This window comes from Mirounga angustirostris, unplaced genomic scaffold (genome assembly GCF_029215605.1).
Source record: "Mirounga angustirostris isolate CCGP_5_RB_7025 unplaced genomic scaffold, mMirAng1.0.hap1 SCAF_12, whole genome shotgun sequence".
In the NCBI taxonomy this organism is placed as follows: Eukaryota; Metazoa; Chordata; class Mammalia; order Carnivora; family Phocidae; genus Mirounga; species Mirounga angustirostris.
The window spans coordinates 13,991,367-14,010,102 of record NW_026991720.1 but is presented as its reverse complement, the minus strand read 5'-3'; the positions used below and the strand labels follow the sequence as shown (position 1 = coordinate 14,010,102).

Genomic DNA, 18,736 nt, shown 5'->3' with positions numbered 1-18,736 from the left:
ACTTATATTTCAGTATCAGTGTTCCTTATGTCCCTTTAGAACATAAACTTTAAAATATGACTACAGGGCGCCTGGGTAGCTCCGTGTTAAGCATCTGCCTTCGGCTCAGGTCATGATCCTGGAGTACCGGGATGGAGTCCCACATCGGGCTCCCTGCTCAGCGGGGAGTCTGCTTCTCCCTCTGCCCTTCACCCCGCTTGTGCTCTCTTTCTCTCTCTCTCTCTCAAATAAATAAAATCTTTTTAAAAATAAAATAAGACTACAGATAAGAAAATTTTCAAAATGTGTAACACTAGGAACGTACCTTAAGGATACCCAAAAACTTGTCAAGAAGAAAGATAAACACACAAAAATATATACACTAGAGCACTATTAAGTACTAAGGAAAAAAGAAAGAGGGAGAAACCAGATGAGGAATCCATCAACAGAGAACCAGGCTAATTATGGTAAATCTACAGAATGGAATTCTATGCAACCACTAAAAAGAATGAGGTATCTGTATATACTGATACAAAAAGCTCTCCTCGAACTCCAGGATATTTTAATGAATGAAAAAGAGTACAGTATAGAATCATGTGTACAGTGTATGATCCCTGCCTTCTGGGATGGAAACTCAAAACTGTTCATGGTGTTTACCATTGGAGAAAAGGACTGTAGGAAGGAGACAAAAGATTTTCACTTCTCCTTTTTTAATCTTTCTTTATTGATTGAATTTCTCACTAGCTCCTTTTTTTGGTTTTGTTGTTTTAAATTACCAGGTATGTGGTCAGAGACATGAACCCTTTTTTTATTCATCGTTTTACTTGTCTATGTTGCTTAAAGGTAATAAATATTATTCATTAAAGCTTTTCTTTAATGAATAACCAACAAAGAATGTGAATGAGCCAATTAATTCCAAAACTAGTGATAAAGGGAAACATTTAATTCTGCCTCTCCTATACAGACTGTACCACTAGGTAACCAAATAAGGAAAGAAAAATCTCTTTAGAGAAGTATTCTAGCTAGTAAATGAAAAAGAATTATGTAATTAAATTATCATCATTTTGGGGGCGCCTGGGTGGCTCAGTCGGTTAAGCGACTGCCTTCGGCTCAGGTCATGATCCCAGGGTCCTGGGATCGAGCCCCGCATCGGGCTCCCTGCTCCGCAGGAAGCCTGCTTCTCCCTCTCCCACTCCCCCTGCTTGTGTTCCCTCTCTCGCTGTGTCTCTCTCTGTCAAATAAATAAATAAAATCTTTAAAAAAAAAAATTATCATCATTTTGGAACCACTCATGAATAAATGAATGGATACTGGCATTTGTCAATGGCAGTAAACATGACAAAAAGAGAAAACAACCAAACATTTTATGCCTCCTGACTGAAGACTGTACCACCCACTTATAAAATATTCTTGAGGAAAAAACCTAAATCTGATCAAGTTTCTCTAGATCCAACTACCAGTTTACAGGAAAGAGAGGAAAATGTTAAAAGATGCAGCAGAGATGTAATAAGCAAAATCCAGAAAGTGGAAAACTTTGAAGGACAAGCAACCACTTTCTACCAAAAATAAATTGCAAAGGAAAAATGAGAAATATGAGGAAAACCTACAGCTCAGGGTCTTCCAACGCCACTGACACAGTCCTTCCTCGTAGGGGCTGTGCTGGGCAGGATGTTTAGCAGCACCCCTGCCCTCTACCTATTAGATTCCAGTAGCAACACCCCCACCCCAAAAATGTTTCTAGACATTGCCAAGCATCTTGTGGGGAAGACAAAACCCATCCAGTTGAGAACTACTGCTACAGACTAAAAGATTTACAAGTCATATGAACTAATCACAATGTGTGGACTGTATTTGGATCTTGATTCAAACAGATAATATAAAAAGTCATGCCATTTTTGAGACAATTGAAATTTTGAACAATGAATATTTCACGATATTAAGGAATTGGCAATTATTTTTAGTTGTGATAACAGTATTTCTTCTAAAAGAGGCCTTATAGATATACGTACTAAAATACACACAAATATAATTACATTGTCACAAATTTGCTTCAAAATAACTAAAGGCGGGAGTGCCTGGCTGGTTCAGTGCAACTCTTGATCTCAGGGTTGTTAAGTTCAAGCCCCATGTTGAGTGTAGCGATTTCTTAAAAAATTAAAAATCTTAAAAAAAAACTAAATGCAAGGGAAGGAGGAGGGTTAACTGAAACAAGACTGCTCATGAACTGATATTCACTGAAGCAGAGTGATGGTTAACATGGGAGTACATTATACTATTCTGTCTACTTCTGTGTGTTTGAAATTTTCTCTTAAAAAAAATTAAAATTAAAGTCAAAACCATCATGGTAGCTAGCAGCACTCAGCTGAATGACAAATCAATCCAGTAACTCAATCTTGATAACATTCAACTGATTTCCACTAACCATCCCATGAATGCTTGTTCATATATACACTCAGAGGCACTCAAGCTAATCCATTAAAAAAAAAAAATCCTTGTCTTTTTATAAGACAAATTAAAAGAAATGAACTCTCAGGATACCTTAAACCCCTGGGGTTCACAAAACACAGATTAGAAAATACTGCTTTAGAGAAATTCCTGGATCATTAATGCTTTAGAGATTCCTATTATATATATTTATATATATACATATATATATAACTTGCTCAGTGTTTATTTGTTCCTCTATGTCCGTTCTATTTGTCAATTTTTTATACTAAAAATAATCAAAAGCAGTGGTATTTTATTTATTTGAGAGAGAGAGCATGAGTCAGGGGGTACAAGGGAGGGAAGGGGCAGATGGAGAGAGAAGCAGACTCCCCCCTGAGCCCAACACAGGGCTTGATCCTGGGATCACAACCTGAACTGATGGCAGACACTTAACACTTAACGGACTGAGTCACCCAGGCTCTCCAAGCAGTGGCATTTTAAAATCTAGATACAGAAGGGGCACCTAGGTGGCTCAGTCGTTAAGCGTCTGCTTTTGGCTCAGGTCATGATCCCAGAGTCCTGGGATCGAGCCCCGCATCGGGCTCCCTGCTCCGCAGGAAGCCTGTTTCTCCCTCTCCCACCCCCCCACCCCCCTGCTTGTGCTCCCTCTGTCTCTCTCTGTCAAATAAATAAAATCTTTAAAAAAAAATCTAGGGGCACCTGGGTGGCTCAGTCGGTTAGGTGTCTGCCTTCTGCTTGGGTCATGATCTCGGGGTCCTGGGATTGAGTCCTGCATCAGGCTTCCCTGCTTGGCGGGGATCCTACTTCTCCCTCTCCCTCTGCCTGCCGCTCCCCCTACTTGTGCTCTCTCTCTCTGTCAAATAAATAAATAAAATCTTTAAAAAAAAAAAAAGAAAAGAAAGAAAAAAGAAAAATTTTTAAAAAATCTAGATACAGAATAACATTTTTAAACTTAGGTACAAAGCATCACCAGAATACAACTTAAGTATCCAATAGTGAAGCATGTAGTGAAAAATATTTTTACATGAGGCTGTCTTCACAGCAGCCAATGATAAAGTACATTTAAAAATATGTTATATGCATATTAACAAATGTAAGGGGGAGAAGCATATGGTTTTCTTCATAGGTGCTGAAGAAGTCTTTTGACAAATTCAACATCCATTCATGATAAAAACACTAAAAAATTTAAAAGAGACTTTCTTAATATGATTAATTATGCCTAAAGCTAGTACCCAATTTAAGAAGAAAATAGAGGCATTTCTACGAAAATGAAGAACAAAGAAAGATATCCACAATCTCCACCACTATTTAACACTGTAAGGGATATAAGCCTGTGCAGTTAGGTAAGAAAATTCATTTAGAGGCAGAAGAGGTAAAGAAGCAGAAAAACTCTATTTGCATATGATAGGGACCTCTAGTGAACTGATGATACAACGAACTCTAACAGCTCTTTTGGTAAACTAGGAGGAAATAAAAGTAACATTCAAAAGTCAAATCTTGGGGCACCTGGGTGGCTCAGAGTTGGTTAAGCATCTGCCTTCAACTCAGGTCATGATCCCAGGGTCCTGGGATCCAGGCCCAGGACGGGCTCCCTGCTCAGCCGAGAGTCTGCTTCTCCCTCTCCCTCTGCCCCTCCCCCTGCTCATGTTCTCTCTCGCTCTCTTTCTCTCTCAAATAAATAAAATCTTTTAAAAAAAGTCAAATCTTCATATATGCAACCAATAACCAATGAGCAAGCAAATGGTAGAGAAAAGCTCATTTATAATAGTAACAAAGAAAACAATATATAGAAATAATTTAACACATGTGCAAAATCTATAGAAAAAAATTTAAACATATCTGAAAGTCACATAAGTAGACTTAAATAAAGAGACATCCCTGTTCTTGGACAGAAGACTCAACATCCCAAAAAGTCAATTCCCTAAGTTAACTTAGAAATTCAATGTAGTATCAATAAAATACCAAGAAGCTTTTTTAAAAAGTTTTTATTTTAATTCCAGTGAGTTAACATACAGTGTTATATTTGTTTCGGGTGTACAATGTAGTAATTCAACACTTTCACACATCACCATGTGCTCACCGGGACAAGTGCCCTTCTTAATCCCAATCACCTATTTCATCCATCCCCCCACCCCCCTCCCCTCTGGTAACCATCAGATTGTTCTCTATAATTAAGAATCTGTTTCTTGCTTTGAAACATCAACAAGCTTTTTAAAAAAAAAGATTTAATTTATTTACTTATTTGAGAGAGTGTGTGCAAGCATAAGAGTGGGGGGAGGGGCAGAGGGTAACGGAGAGGGAGAGAATCTCAAGCCGACTCCATGCTGAGCTCGGAGCTGCTCCCAGGGCTCAATCCCACAACCCTGAGATCATGACCTGAGCCAAAACCAAGAGTCCAATACTCAATCAATTGAGCCACCCAGGTACCCCAAAATATCAACAAGCTTTTAATGAAATTAGACAAGTTGCTACTAAAGTTCATATGGAAAAATAAACCTGCAAGAATAGCCAGAAAACACTGTAAATAACTAACTACAAGGTTGGGACTAGACTTACCAGACTTAAAAACATACAATAAAAGTCTCCATAATTAAAAGTGTGGTAGTGGTATAAGAGTAAATAAACGGATCAGTGGAAAAGAACAGAAAGTGCAGAAACTGATGCAAGTATATAGAGAATTTCAGCATATGACAAAGGTGATATGTCAAATTACTGGAGCAAAGATGAGCTTTTTTTTTTTTTTAAGATTTATTTATTTAGGGGCGCCTGGGTGGCTCAGTCGGATAGGCGGCTGCCTTCGGCTCAGGTCATGATCCCAGAGTCCTGGGATCAAGCCCCGCATCGAGCTCCCTGCTCGGCGGGAAGCCTGCTTCTCCCTCTCCCACTCCCCCTGTTCGTGTTCCCTCTCTCACTGTCTCTCTCTCTCTCTGTCAAAATAAATAAATAAGATCTTAAAAAAAAAAGACAGTCAGAAAAAGCTATAAACACATAATTTTCAAAAAAAAAAAAAGAAAAAGAAAATGGCTTTCAAATATATGAACTGTTGTTCAAACTCATTTGTAATTAGAGAAATGCAGATTAAAACATAGATACCATTTTTCACCTATTGGATTGGCAAAGATTAAAAAATATGAAAACATAGTTTGATAACAAGAATGTGGGGAATGATGCACATTCATACCCCGTTGGTCAGAATGCAAACTGGTCCAACCGTTCTGGAAGGAAATCTGGTAATCTTAACAAAACATATGCACTTGTCTTTCGACCAAGTAATCCCACTTCTAGTAATCTAACCTGAATATACCTCCAACAATATGAAAATACATACACACAAAGTTATACATTTTTTGTAACTATCTGTAATTGCAAAATATTATGAACAACCTAAATGCCTATACACAAGAGAATGAATAAAACAGGGAACATCCACATGAAGGAGTACTATACAGCTATTAAAAAGAATAAGAAAGAGCTCCATGAGCTGACACAGAATGATTCCGAGTATATATTATTAGGTGGGGGAAAAAAGCAGAGTATTTATCATAAGCCACCCCTTTGTGTAAAGGAAGTAGATATAAGAAAATACACATTCATCTGCCCATTTGTGGGAAAAGAAACAAAAACTCCACACCAGATAAACCAGAAAATAAAGAGAGGTGGGTGGAAAAGGGATGGAAAGACATTGGAGAGATGGAAGAGGGTGTGACACTTCTGAGTATACCTTTTCCTATAACTCAAACTTCTTAGAACCCTGGTATTATTTTACAAAATACAAACCAATAATTAAAACCAACCAGGATGTGGGAGAAATCAAAAACACAACACAAACAGTAACAAACCCAACTGTATTATAAATAAAGGACATAACACGCTAAACTGGGGGAGAAAAGAACAGAACCTAAGCTAAGTGTGGAAAACAGGGGCTGACTAGATGTTATAGATAACTGGAAATTATAGGCTAGATATTATAGATATATATTAGATATTGTAAGGCTAAAGATATTATAGATATAAAGCTAAGAACAAAAAAACTGATAAAAAAAATACTGTAATTTAGTCAGTAAATTTATTACAAGGGTATAGGTTAGCAATTCTAGAACTACTTTATGTAAACACGAAGAAGGAACAAAACATAACTATATTGTGGATAATGAGAGCTGGATTTCTCAGTGCTGGACAAAAAAGTTTCAAGTAAGGAAAGGGGGAAGGCTAAAATGAACCCATTGGTACTGGATTAGAATCAAAGTTATCATTTATTGAATGGAGCATTGGGTGTTATACACAAACAATGAATCATGGAACACTACCTCAAAAACTAACGATGTAATGTATGGTGAATAACACAATAAAATAAAATTTTTAAAAAAAGAATCAAAGTTATCATTATGAAAACTCACAGGTTTTGGTGTTTTTTTAAGATTTTATTTGACAGAGAGAGACACAGCAAGAGAGGGAACACAAGCAGGGGGAGCGAGGGAGAGGGAGAAGCAGGCTTCCCGCTGAGGAGGGAGCCTGATGCGGGACTCGATCCCAGGACCCCGGGATCATGACCTGAGCCGAAGGCAGACGCTTAATGACTGAGCCACCCAGGCGCCTCTGAAAGAATAAATGTGTTTTAATTGTACTACTCATTGCAGACTTATGAATGCAGTTACTCTGGATTTCCAGTTATTCTGTGTTATTGTTTTTATTTTTTTTTTTAAAGATTTTATTTATTTATTTGACAGAGAGAGAGAGAGAGCGAGAACAGAACACAAGCAGGGGGAGTGGGAGAGGGAGAAGCAGGCTTCCCGCAGAGCAGGGAGCCCGATGCGGGGCTCGATCCCAGGACCCTGGGATCATGACCTGAGCTGAAGGCAGACCCTTAACGACTGAGCCACCCAGGCACCCCAAAAACTCATAGGTTTTAAAACATACAGAGAGAGAGAACAGAAACAAAGATGTGTGTGCATAGTGAATTTCCTAGCTCTGTCCCCTGCGAAGGCCTATGGCAATGAACACCCTAATGCCAGGCCTTGGTTTCTAAAAACCATTCTTCAATAAAAAAACCAGAGTTCTCAGAAACACATACTAAAATCATCCAGGTTACCAGTAAATCACACTATAATTCATGGGAAAAATCAGTGTTAATATTAATAGAAAAGTAAGTAAGCGAGCACTATATTATTACAACGTCACTTCCAAAAAGAATCAGAAACTTGGTAGCAGCTGCAAGATCAATACTGTCCAACTGTTCAAAAGCTGTGCACATTATCATGGAGTCTGAATTGCTCAAACCAACCAAAGTTTGCTTTATAATCAAATTCTTCTACACCTGTTCCATTATTCTTGAGCCCCCACTTCAGATCATCAAATATAAAGGCATTCTTCCCCTTGGATATTCAGTAAATTCAATTTCATACCTAAGAACACAGGATATGAGAGCATACCAAGCAGAAACCTGCCCCAAACTTAAGAGTTTAAAAAAAAAGGCGTGATGAGAGAACTATATGTCACTGCCTCCAAGCAGCTTGAGATGAGACTCCCACATCAAAACAGATTTTATTCAAATAGCAAGATCGAGTATATATATTCACTTTTATAAGTGCAACACATGAGAAGAATGCTCATATATTTTCTTATGATTAACTGTCATTAAAAAAAGATATTGAGAAGTTCTCTGTTTGTTCTCTTATAGGAAGATATATGTTCACCTAGTAAGTTTGTCATAACACTAAAAGCAATTTCATCATTACAGGAAAATGTATATAAAATCAATTTTAAAAATAATTTTTAGCCCTAATTTAAAAAATAAAAGCACACTCCGATAAGAAATCCATTATAACAAAAAAGAAAACAGTTAAATTATAAAACTTCTCAAATATTTTATAAACTGTTACCAAAGCAGTTATGATCATTTTTAACATATTCACATTTAAGACAATAATTTAAAAAGAACAGAAACAAAGGCACAATGGCTCTAGACTTATCTCTCTGGAACCCTGTGGTATCTGTTCAACCTATGCCCCCTCACACCCCAGGATAAAGACAGACAATGAGGGAGAAACCCAGTACCATCTACTTACTGGTCAAGAGAGTGAGCTCAGGAGTCAACCCACCTGAATTCAGATCAGCTAGCTTTATGCCCTTCTAGCTTTGTGACCCTGGGCGAGTTACTGACCTCTCTAACCCTGAGATCCCACCGTAAAATAAGAATAATAATAGCACTTATCCAGCAAGGTTAAGAAACAGAAGTTGAGAAATAGATGAGCTAACTAATACATCTAACACAATCAAAACAGAGCCTCACACGTGGTAGAAAGCATTCAATAAGTGTCTGCGTGAATTCCCGAACTCAGTGAGGACCTGAGAAACTGCTATCCAGAAGCACTACTCTAGATAAAAAATTTCTATTCTCATAAACGAAGCTCTTCACTCATTCAAGCTTCAGGAATAAAAATTAATATGACATTTGAAAAATTATCAAAACTGACTCCAACTTTTAAAATCATCTCTCACCTGGATGTCTGCAATAGCCTTCTTCCTGGTCAGCCTGTCATCTTTGCCTCCCTCTAGTCTATTCTCCAAGTAGCAGCCAGAGTGAACCTTGTGAAGGTTAAGTCAAATTCTTTACTCCTCTACTCAAAACAGACCATTTGCTCTGAGTAAAATCCAGAATATCTTCTGTTCAAATGTCTCCTTCTCAAGGCCTTCCATAATCTCGCCATATAAAAGTGGCCTTATACTATCCCCAGGCCTTTCTTTTCTCCTGACTCAATTTCCTTTTCTTTTGTCATATATATTTACCTATCTTCCCCCTCTAGAATAGAAGTAACAAGAGAGCAAGGACTGTTTTGTTCACTGCTATATTCCTAGCACCAAGAACAGCGCCACGCACACTGCAAACTCTGGGCCGAAGCCAAGATCATACTTAACAATAAAACAAAAGAGACAATCCCATTAAAGACAGGGACAAGAAACAAAATCACAAAATACCACATGTCAGCTACCAAACTGGTGAATTATTAATTTTTTAAACTTTGAAGTACACTTCAGCCATTACAATCATTTTTAAAAATCTCCAGTGCACATCCATCTCAGTGAAATTTTACATCTGTGTACATACTGTAACCACCACCCAAGATCAAGATATAAAACATTTCCTGAACTTCAGAAGCTCCCTTGACTGGGCCTCCTCTCGGTAAATACCCCCCACAGAGGTAAGCACCAGTCTGACTTCTGTCACCCAATTAGGCCTGTACTTGAACTTCATATAAGTAGACTCAAACAGTATTCGCTGTCCTGCCTGGCTTCTTTTATGCAACCTTGTATCTGTGACATATGCCCATGTTGCTGCATGTATCTATCAGTCACGCATTCTTTTTTTAATGAATATACCACAATTTATCCAATCTACTGCTGATGACATTTAGGTTGTTCCAGTTTGGGGATGATATGAATAGAACTGCTGTGAAGAATCCTGGGTATGTCTTTTGGTGGAAATAGTCGTTATCTGCAGACTGGCAAAGTGTTTGATTGGTTTTTGGGGTAGAGTTTAATAATAACTTAGACTGGGGATGATGCAGGAAACTAGAAGTGGGCACTGCTGGTGTGAGTATCAGGTGGAATAACCTTTCTGGAGGGCAATCTGGCAACAGGCACCAGAAGCTTGAAAATATCTGTGCCCTGAGACCAATAATTCTACTTCAAGGAAATTTCTTATTGAGTACCTACAAGTGCCAGATCTTCTAAGTGTTTTACATGTATTAATTCATGTGAGTTATTCTAAGGAAATATTAGAGATGCTCACAATGGTTTAGAAGGATGTCAACCATCCATCATTAGGAATTATAAGAAGTAATAGTAAAGAAGGTAAAAAACTAACAAAAGGTGAATGATTTTTATACTGTATTGTACTTCTGTGAAATTAAGCATTATAGAGCCAATGAAAATGTTTTCAAAGAACATTAAAGACACAGGAAAAACTACAGGTTAATAAAAGAAGTTAGTTTAACAGGGGAATGCACAAAATGAATTCCAGATTTTTTTAAATATATGCATATACCTTCAATGTTAAAATAGTGGTAATTCCTGGAAGACATGGGTACTTTCATATTCTTAATACTTTTCTGTACTTAGCATTTTTTCTATATTAATTTTGTCAATCAAAGAGAATATGTGACTAAAAAGACTAGTAAACAAAGGTTTTTACATTCAAATGAAGAGACAGAAGACATTATGACACAATTTAATTAGGGCAGTGATACAGTTTTGTAGAGGATGATATTAAGAGTACTAAGGAGGGGCGCCTGGGTGGCTCAGTCGTTGGGCGTCTGCCTTCAGCTCAGGTCATGATCTCAGGGTCCTGGGATGGAGCCCCACATCGGGATCCCTGCTCAGCGGAAAGCCTGCTTCTCCTCCCACTCCCCCTGCTTGTGTTCCCTCTCTTGCTGTGTCTCTCTCTGTCAAATAAATAAATAAATAAAATCTTTAAAAAAAAAAAAAGTACTAAGGAAAGACCTCTAGCCTAGAGATTAGGGGGTGGGATATTATCAGGAAAGATCTCCATTGTCTTACTTCCACCAAAGACCCAGAGAGGAAGAACTCCATGTCTAGGTTGGAAGGAACCTTCCCAGGAAAATCCTGTTAATTCCTCAGCTCACTGTCCTTAGGATATCAATTACACATTGTACTTTGGCAAGTGTTCTCCCCTCCCACTTAGAAAAAAGCCTTAGGCAGACTGAGGAATGGAATTCCTGAACACCAAAGTTGCAGTACTTCAACAGCCTCAAACCTGGAGGAAGCTGGTCCCATTCACTCTGCTGGCTTGGCTAAAAAGCATCAAGGAAGAGCCCCTCCTTCCCTGTCAGGCTAAATGAGGGCAAAAACTTTTCAGATTTCCAGATGTCAGAAATTCCAGACAGAGTAAACTCAAATTTATACCAAAATTCACTGACTCGAGTTTAAAAAATTCTTCTACCTGAAGTGATAAAATCATCAAGAAATTATCCTGGTAATGGTAATTCTCTGTAACAGCCTCCTATTCCACCCCCCCCCCGCAGATGGACCACCCTGGAAACCAAAGGAAAGCGGAGCATGGAGATTAAAACTATACCTTAGTACTTTAGGGGCCAATTCTCACTTAAGCAAATGATATTTGTTTAATAATACATGATGAACATTTTGATGTGTTCAATTTGTTAAGCAATCACTCACTTCATGGTACAATAAACACTATTTTCTCTAACGTTACCCAAATTACTCATACTTCATTAAGAAAATTGCTAAGAAGATAACTGCTAAAAAGATAACTGCTTTTGCATGACAGAGCATTATTACTAAATTTTCTAACTTTTGACATCTGAACCACATTAAATTCTCAAGGACTGCTGGTCAAAAAAACACATATTTCAGTCACTTGCACAGATATGAAAGTCACACAAATTTATGTGATAAAGTAGAGCAGACTTGCTTTGGCCTCACTCTGTCTCCTTCATACACGCCCTCTTTATTTGCCCTTCAAACTTCTGTTTTCAAATTTATACTTAAATGTATTACAAAATTTTCCATAAACTACCTGCAGTTTTTCATGGTTATAGTGTTAAATTAACTAAATTAAGGTAAATGAAATTCTAGTCTAAAATTTATGAACACATCTACAATGCACAACAGAAAAAGTTTCTTATGCAGCTAAAACAGTTCCTTGAAAAAAAGTAAGTATTTACATAATCACCAGGGATTCTGGTTTTATTCTACATGTAACCTAGATTTTTGGATAATCTACTCTGGTTGCCTAGGGTATATTATGGGAACAGAGGATATAGAAATAGAACTGGCAAGATTTGGTATGTTCAAATTTCAGTTTTACATGTAATCAAAATACAGAAAAAATCTATTTCGAGTAATAAAAAAGAACTTTAGATAATCTATTCTTAATCACGTGTGGCAAAGTTCTAATAATATTCCCCAAGCATAGACCAGACTGTGAACCATTACCCGATATACAAAATTAGGACGCTGTCTCTCTTTTACAGTGGCAATTTTAGGGTTTTCTTTTTCGCTGTTGTCGCTGTCAGAATTATGCAAGATGATTAAATAAAACGACTTGAAGATTAAGTAAAACTAAATGTACCTAGCACTGAACGCTGAAAAGAACGCTGTAACGTAAGTGGCCAGTAGAGGGAGACTACGACATCTGGCCTGGTCGTGTAGTGTTTCTGTAAAATTGGGGAGGGGGGAGCGGGGGCTGTATTTAAATGTCCTGCTGTCAATCAAAGGACACTTCCTACAATCACAGTCACCATATCTGCTATTCGCCGTGAGCGCACTCTCGTCAAGATATAACACCAAACGGTGCTCGCGTAACCTGCTTCACCTAAAGGTGACCGCAGGCTTTGCCACAACACCCAAATAAGGACTTTGGGAGCCCAACCCCAACTAGTTTCTTTGTTTAAATGCCTGCGAGTCCCTCCCACGCCGGAGTCAAGAGGCTGTGGCGCCGCCCTTTATTAGCCTCACACTTTGATTACAAAACACACGAGTCGACGGCCCGGCGGCGGAGGCGGCCCGAGCTCTCTCAAACGTCAAACCCGAAACGCAGGCGGCGGCGGAGGCGGAGGGCGACGCTCGCCGCCCCCGCCGCCCGACCCAAAGTGCCCGCCGGCCGGCGAAAGTTCGCCCGCACCGGGGCCCCGGCTGCGAGCCCCCCGGCCGTCCGGGAGTCGCCGGCCCCTCGGGCGACGGGAAATTTCACTCTTTGTAAAGTTTGAGCTGCGGCGCGGGGGCGACGCGGGGGGCTGGAGACGGAGGCTGTCCCCCGGGCCCCGCTGCCCACGCCCCCCACTCCACCCCCGCCAGGACAGGGTGTGCTGGGGCGGCTGGCTGGGGGGCACGGTCCGAGCCGACCTGCCGGCCTGCCCGAGACCCCCGGCCCCAAACTTCCGACTGGCATCTTTTAAGTCCCCGAGAGTGCCTCATCTGTTGCTCTGTTTACTCCTCGGAGCCCCGCCGGGCTGGCGCTGCCGACGCCCCCGTCCCAGTGCCCCGCGGCCGAGGAAGTTTGATAAAGACCGGGGAAGGGGGCGCGACGGGGCCCGCGGGGGGGAGGGGAGGAGGGCAATTTCTGGAGACCCGGAGCTGGGGCGAGCCGGTCGCCGCCCGGAAGGAAGGCGCTGCGGCCGGCCGGGCGGCGACTCCGGGCCGGAGCCCCAGGCGGGCGGGGCGGCGGCCGGGCTGCGGGTGCGGCGAGGGGCGGCGGGCCGGGCCGGCGCTCCGCCCGCCGCCTCCGCCGGCGCCTGCCCCGGCCGCGTCCCCTCGCCCCGGTCTCCCCCTGCCAACTTCTCGCCCGGCCCCCTTTGTTCCCGTTTGTTGTGGCGACTCTTCTCCCGGCCGGGCGAGCCCACCAGCTCCCCTCTGCCCGCCCGGCGCCCGGCGAGCCCGGGGCCCCGCGCGCCCCGCTGCCCGGGCCGGGGGCTCGGCGCCGGGGCCCCTCAGCGCCTGGCGCGGCGCGGCGGCCGGGCGGAGGGGGGCGCGGGCGGCCGGCGCGGCGGCGGCGGCGGTTGGCCCGTGGCCGGCGGCGGCGGCGGCGGCGGGGCTGGAGGGGGTTTATTTACCTGCCGTGGAACCAGTCCTTGCAGATATCGCACTCGATCATGAAGCGGTTCACGTCGTACGGCTGCCGGCACACACAGTACACCGGCGGGGGCGGCGGGGGCGCCGAGGCCCGGCCCGGAGCCGCCACCGACACGGCTGCCGCGGCGGCTCCAGCTGCTGCTCCCGCGGCCACCGCCGCCGCCGCTCCGGCCATCTTTAAAAAACACACACACGCTCGCTCGCTGCTCCGCTCGCCGACTGGAGCGAGCGCAGCCGCCAGCCAGCGCCGCCTCCTGCAGCAGCCGGAGCAGCAGCCGCGGCGGCGGCGGCGGCGGCGGCGCCTCAGTGCGCGCGCGCGAGGTCGCGGCCGGGGCCGGGGGGCGGGCGGCGGCGCGCACACGACGCGCGAGGCTCCGGCCCGGCTCCTTCCGGCGCTCCGCGCGGGGCCGTGCGTCTCGCGCACGTCGTCCCGCCGCCGGCGCGCGCGCCTCGCTCCCCTCGCGTCGGCCGGGCGGAGGGACCGGCTGAAGGGCACGCGGGGCGGGGGAGGCGGAGGGAGGCGGAGGGAGGCAGAGGCTCCCTGAGGACACGCGCGGCGGCGCAGGGAACGCGGCCCCCGGAGGAGGACGGCGGGAGCGTGCGAAGAGCCGGCTTCGGCGTTTCTGAGTGAAAGCTGAGGCCGGGGAAGTTCCTGCGCGGTGAAGAGCGGCACACGCTGCGTCTGTGCCGAGAGGGGAAACGGAGAAGTTAGATCCCTGCGAGGGCCACCTCCCGACGAGGGGAGAATCCTTAGGCAATTAGCAGCCGCCCCGCGACCTCCGTGGGCCCGAGCCGAGGGTTAACAGGACGCCGAGCCGGCTGCGCCCTGCCGAGGTGCAGGAGCGTTCTGGCGAGTCACTGAGACTTCGGAAAACGTCCCACCTCGATTGCCACCGACTAGCTAGGAGAATGAGTGTCGATGGAGCCGCTGATCGGTGCAGGAGGTGGTTCCCAAGAGGAATTCATTAACGTCTGCGAGCCGAGAGGGACCAGAGTCAAGTGTGGCTGGTGGAGAGAGGACTGGAGAGGTCCCTGGCGTGTCATTAATAACACGACTTAGATGCGAATGCTTTCGAGTCCCAAGTTTGGAAGATAGGGACAAAATTCTAAATGGCAGTGACACCTCGGAAAAGGAATACTACAGAAGCCGGATAATACGGTAGTTGGCGCATAATAGGCCATTAATAAATATTTTTGAAAGAAGGGTAAGATTGATAAGAATAAAAACAGCTAACAAATACTGAGTAGAGAAAGAATGCCTCGGAATCATAACTACGCGAGTTGGAAGGCATGTTAAGGATTATTGAATGAGATGTTTGTAGCTGAATTGCGCAGGCATTTCTAACATCGGGGAAAGCCCTACAGCTCCCATCTCACGCAGCCCCAGGCAGAGAATCGCTGATACAGCCTCTTTTTTATAATTGAGGAAAGCGAGTAACTTGCCTGAAGACTCACAGATCTAAGCTGGAGCTAAACTTTCAGTTTGATTATGCACCCAGTCCTTTTCTACCTGGCACATATTTTGCAGGAAGAAACACCTGGAAATCAGAGTAGACCACGAAGTGAATACGTTTGAAACATATTTCTACTGGAGAAAAAGGAAAAGTTACTGTAATTTTGGCATGTTTAGAGGCATCATAGATTGGTGGAGTGGAAAGAGCCCTCCGTTCAGACCCTCCTTTATATAAGCTGTACAACTTGGGCAAGTCACTCCATTTCTCTTGAACTAGATCCTTGGAGAACTGTTCAATGATAATACCTTCCTTAACTACCTCAGAGAGGTCTTATAACAAGCAAAAGAGATAACGTATTTTTAAAAGTACACTGTAGAGATGGGGCACCTGGGTGGCTCAGTCGTTAAGCGTCTGCCTTCGGCTCAGGTCATGATCTCAGGGTCCTGGGATCAAGCCTCGCATTGGGCTCCCTGCTCAGTGGGAAGCCTGCTTCTCCCTCTCCCACTCCCCCTGCTTGTGTTCCCTCTCTCTCTGTCTCTCTCTGTCAAATAAATAAAATCTTAAAAAAAAAAAAAAATACATTGTAGAGGATGTGTGTAGGGAGACAGCATAGCAGTGTGTAAGGGAAGGGGAGGCAGCCAAAGCTGTCACGTTGGACTTGGGGTGAGAAGGGCATCCACACAGATAAGTGGCCTGGTATAGAGTGCTCTCCTCACCTTGCTGGAGGGGCCATCTGGCCTTGGGAAGTCAGCATGGGAGGTGAAGAGGGCATCCAAGCAGAGGAGGGGGCAGTATCAGTGGTGGGAGAGTGGTTATGTACAAGAGTATTGATCCAATAAGTAAGGGAAATGGGAATCAAATTTCTTACTGTTGAGAGAGTTACAGTGGAAAAAAAACTAGAATGAACCTTCAGGTAGTAGACTGATAATGGAGCCATCAATATTTATACAGGTGTGTAAATACATATATACTCTGTATACTGAGAGAGTCTGGGAGTAGTGACAAAACAAAACAATGAGTACGTCTAGCCCAGATCTTGGCTTCTCAATACCATTCTCCTCATTTTTTCTTTTTGGCAAAATGGCTGATTTCAGAGAAGAGAAGTACAGGATGAGCCTGGAGCCTCTAGTTGTGCCAGGAAATAAGGACATGCTCAAAGAATGATGGGGCATGTCAAAAGGACACAGGCCAACTTGTGTCCCACTAGCCAAATCTTTGACAAATTGAGCTTCAAAATAAAAAATGATAATGTATTGTAACCCACTGAATAGCACAGGAAACCATACAGATGTAAATAAACATAAGTTGAAAATTTGAAAAAGACTGGAATATTTACATACTTTCAAATTAACTCCCCATAAAGTTCTTATTCATCACAAAGGGAATTAGAGTAATTTTACAGCAGAGAGATGGCAGTCACCATTTTAATCAAGTGGTCAAGTGCCATCAGTAATGGGACAAATCAAAATCACGCACCAGCTGATAGGATCCAATGAGAAGCATACCAGCATCACTTCTGTGTATTTCTTCCCGGTCTACTTAGATGAGTTTCTAGTTTGGAAATGCAACAGTTTGTTTTTGTTTTTGTTTTTAGATTTTATTTATTTATTTGACAGAGAAAGAGAGACACAAGCAGGGGGAGTGGGAGAGGGAGAAGCAGGCTTCCCGCTGAGCAGGGAGCCCGATATGAGGCAGATCCCAGGACCCTGGGATCATGACCTGAGCCGAATGTCGAATGTCGACGCATAATGACTGAGCCACCCAGGCGCCCCTGGAAATGCAACATTTTAAAGGTACATCAAGAAATCAGCAAGAATGAAAACATGATAAGGCATACAAATCTGTAAGGAAAGGTTAAAGAAATTGTAAACACAAAGATTTGAGCTTGAGAAGAAAAGGATGAAGGCTTGAAGTCTGAATAATGCCAAAGCTCCATGCATAGTAATACTTAAGAGCATATGCTTGGATTCCACAATCTACTATCTCTGTGACAACTTACTATTGGGTTTTAGTTTTCTCATTTTAATGGGGATGATAAGAATAACACACAGGGGTGGGTTCATTAAGGAAGATAACAAAATGCTGGCCACAATACATAATAACCCATATAGCTGTTTGCTATAATTATGAATAATTATTTTACTTGTTTTTATTAACAATAATAGGACTGAAGAGCATCTAGAGAATTAGAAAGAGAAGGCTAGGAGAGTATTATCCCAAAAACAAGGGGGAGAGAATTTCAGAAAGAAAATATCTCGAAGAAAGACACCCAGCTCCATGCCAGCATTGGTTGGCAATGACTGTGGGGCTCCCTCTGCCCTTCTCCTTTGCAAGTACTCTAGTACCTGCAGTAGATCTTTAATTTTCATATCAAATCTAAGCTGCTCTGTGGTTGTTATTAACACTACACTTGTCCTTAAGCCCTCATTTCTCTGAAAAGAAATGTATTCTCCAACCTAACAACTCTGCTTCCTACTGCTACCAATACTCACCTATCTCCATGACCATGTCTGCTATTCTACTCCTTTTTCTTCAAAACACTGTTCAAAGCCCACCCCCAGGCCTCTGACTATACTGTGTACCTTTATATATATACATATATATAATTTGCATATTACTTGTGTGTTACTGAGATTTTCAGTCAGTGCCTATACTTTTTTTTCCCTAGGGGATAATTAATTTCCTTCTAACAAATTCAGGAACTGAAAGAGCCTGTTTCCAAAAAGCTTTACATACTTACAGGAAAAACATGAATAATTAGAAAAAATTCTTAACAAAAGAAGGGATATTAGTAGAACATTTAGCAGTAGCTCTGGATGCTTCTGTGGTGATGAAGGTTAGAAACCATTTTGCATTTGTCCTATGCAATTTATTTGGAGATCCTGAAAGAAATTACCTATCCCAAGTGGTTTTCTTCATCAGCTTGCCAGGGTGCATAAAAGTCCCACGTACACAGCATCCCTTAAAGGTAGATATAGGTAGGGTCTTCTATCCTCAAGGCTCCTGAGCAAACACAGATACAAGGTGTGAGAGGTATCCCATTGATGGTGATTCCTGTGGAACAGTAACACTAAGAAAGATTCTAGGGACTGCGGATTTCCATAGTCAAATAAGTTTGGACAAGGCTACATACTGTGCCTTCTGCAGTTAAGCAAATAAACCCAAAACCTGTGTAACTTTGGCTCAGCATCTCCCAAAGTCATTTGACCTCTTAAGTTGTTGGGGTTCTTTGTTTTGTTTTGCCT

General features: G+C 42.8%; 1 protein-coding gene across 2 annotated transcripts in view; it reads right to left on the bottom strand.

Moving 5' to 3' along the window:
• Positions 1-14,299, bottom strand: part of KDM7A (lysine demethylase 7A) — a 90,693-nt gene extending 76,394 nt beyond the window's left edge. Inside the window, exon 1 of one of the 2 annotated variants that reach the window (XM_064574891.1) lies at positions 14,019-14,299. In XM_064574891.1, the coding sequence (XP_064430961.1) occupies positions 14,019-14,212 (194 nt within the window). In that variant the 5' untranslated portion in view covers positions 14,213-14,299. The remainder of the gene's footprint in view (positions 1-14,018) is intronic. The other variant, XM_045864186.3, reaches the window with a different exon arrangement.
• Positions 14,300-18,736: the final 4,437 nt, after the last annotated feature.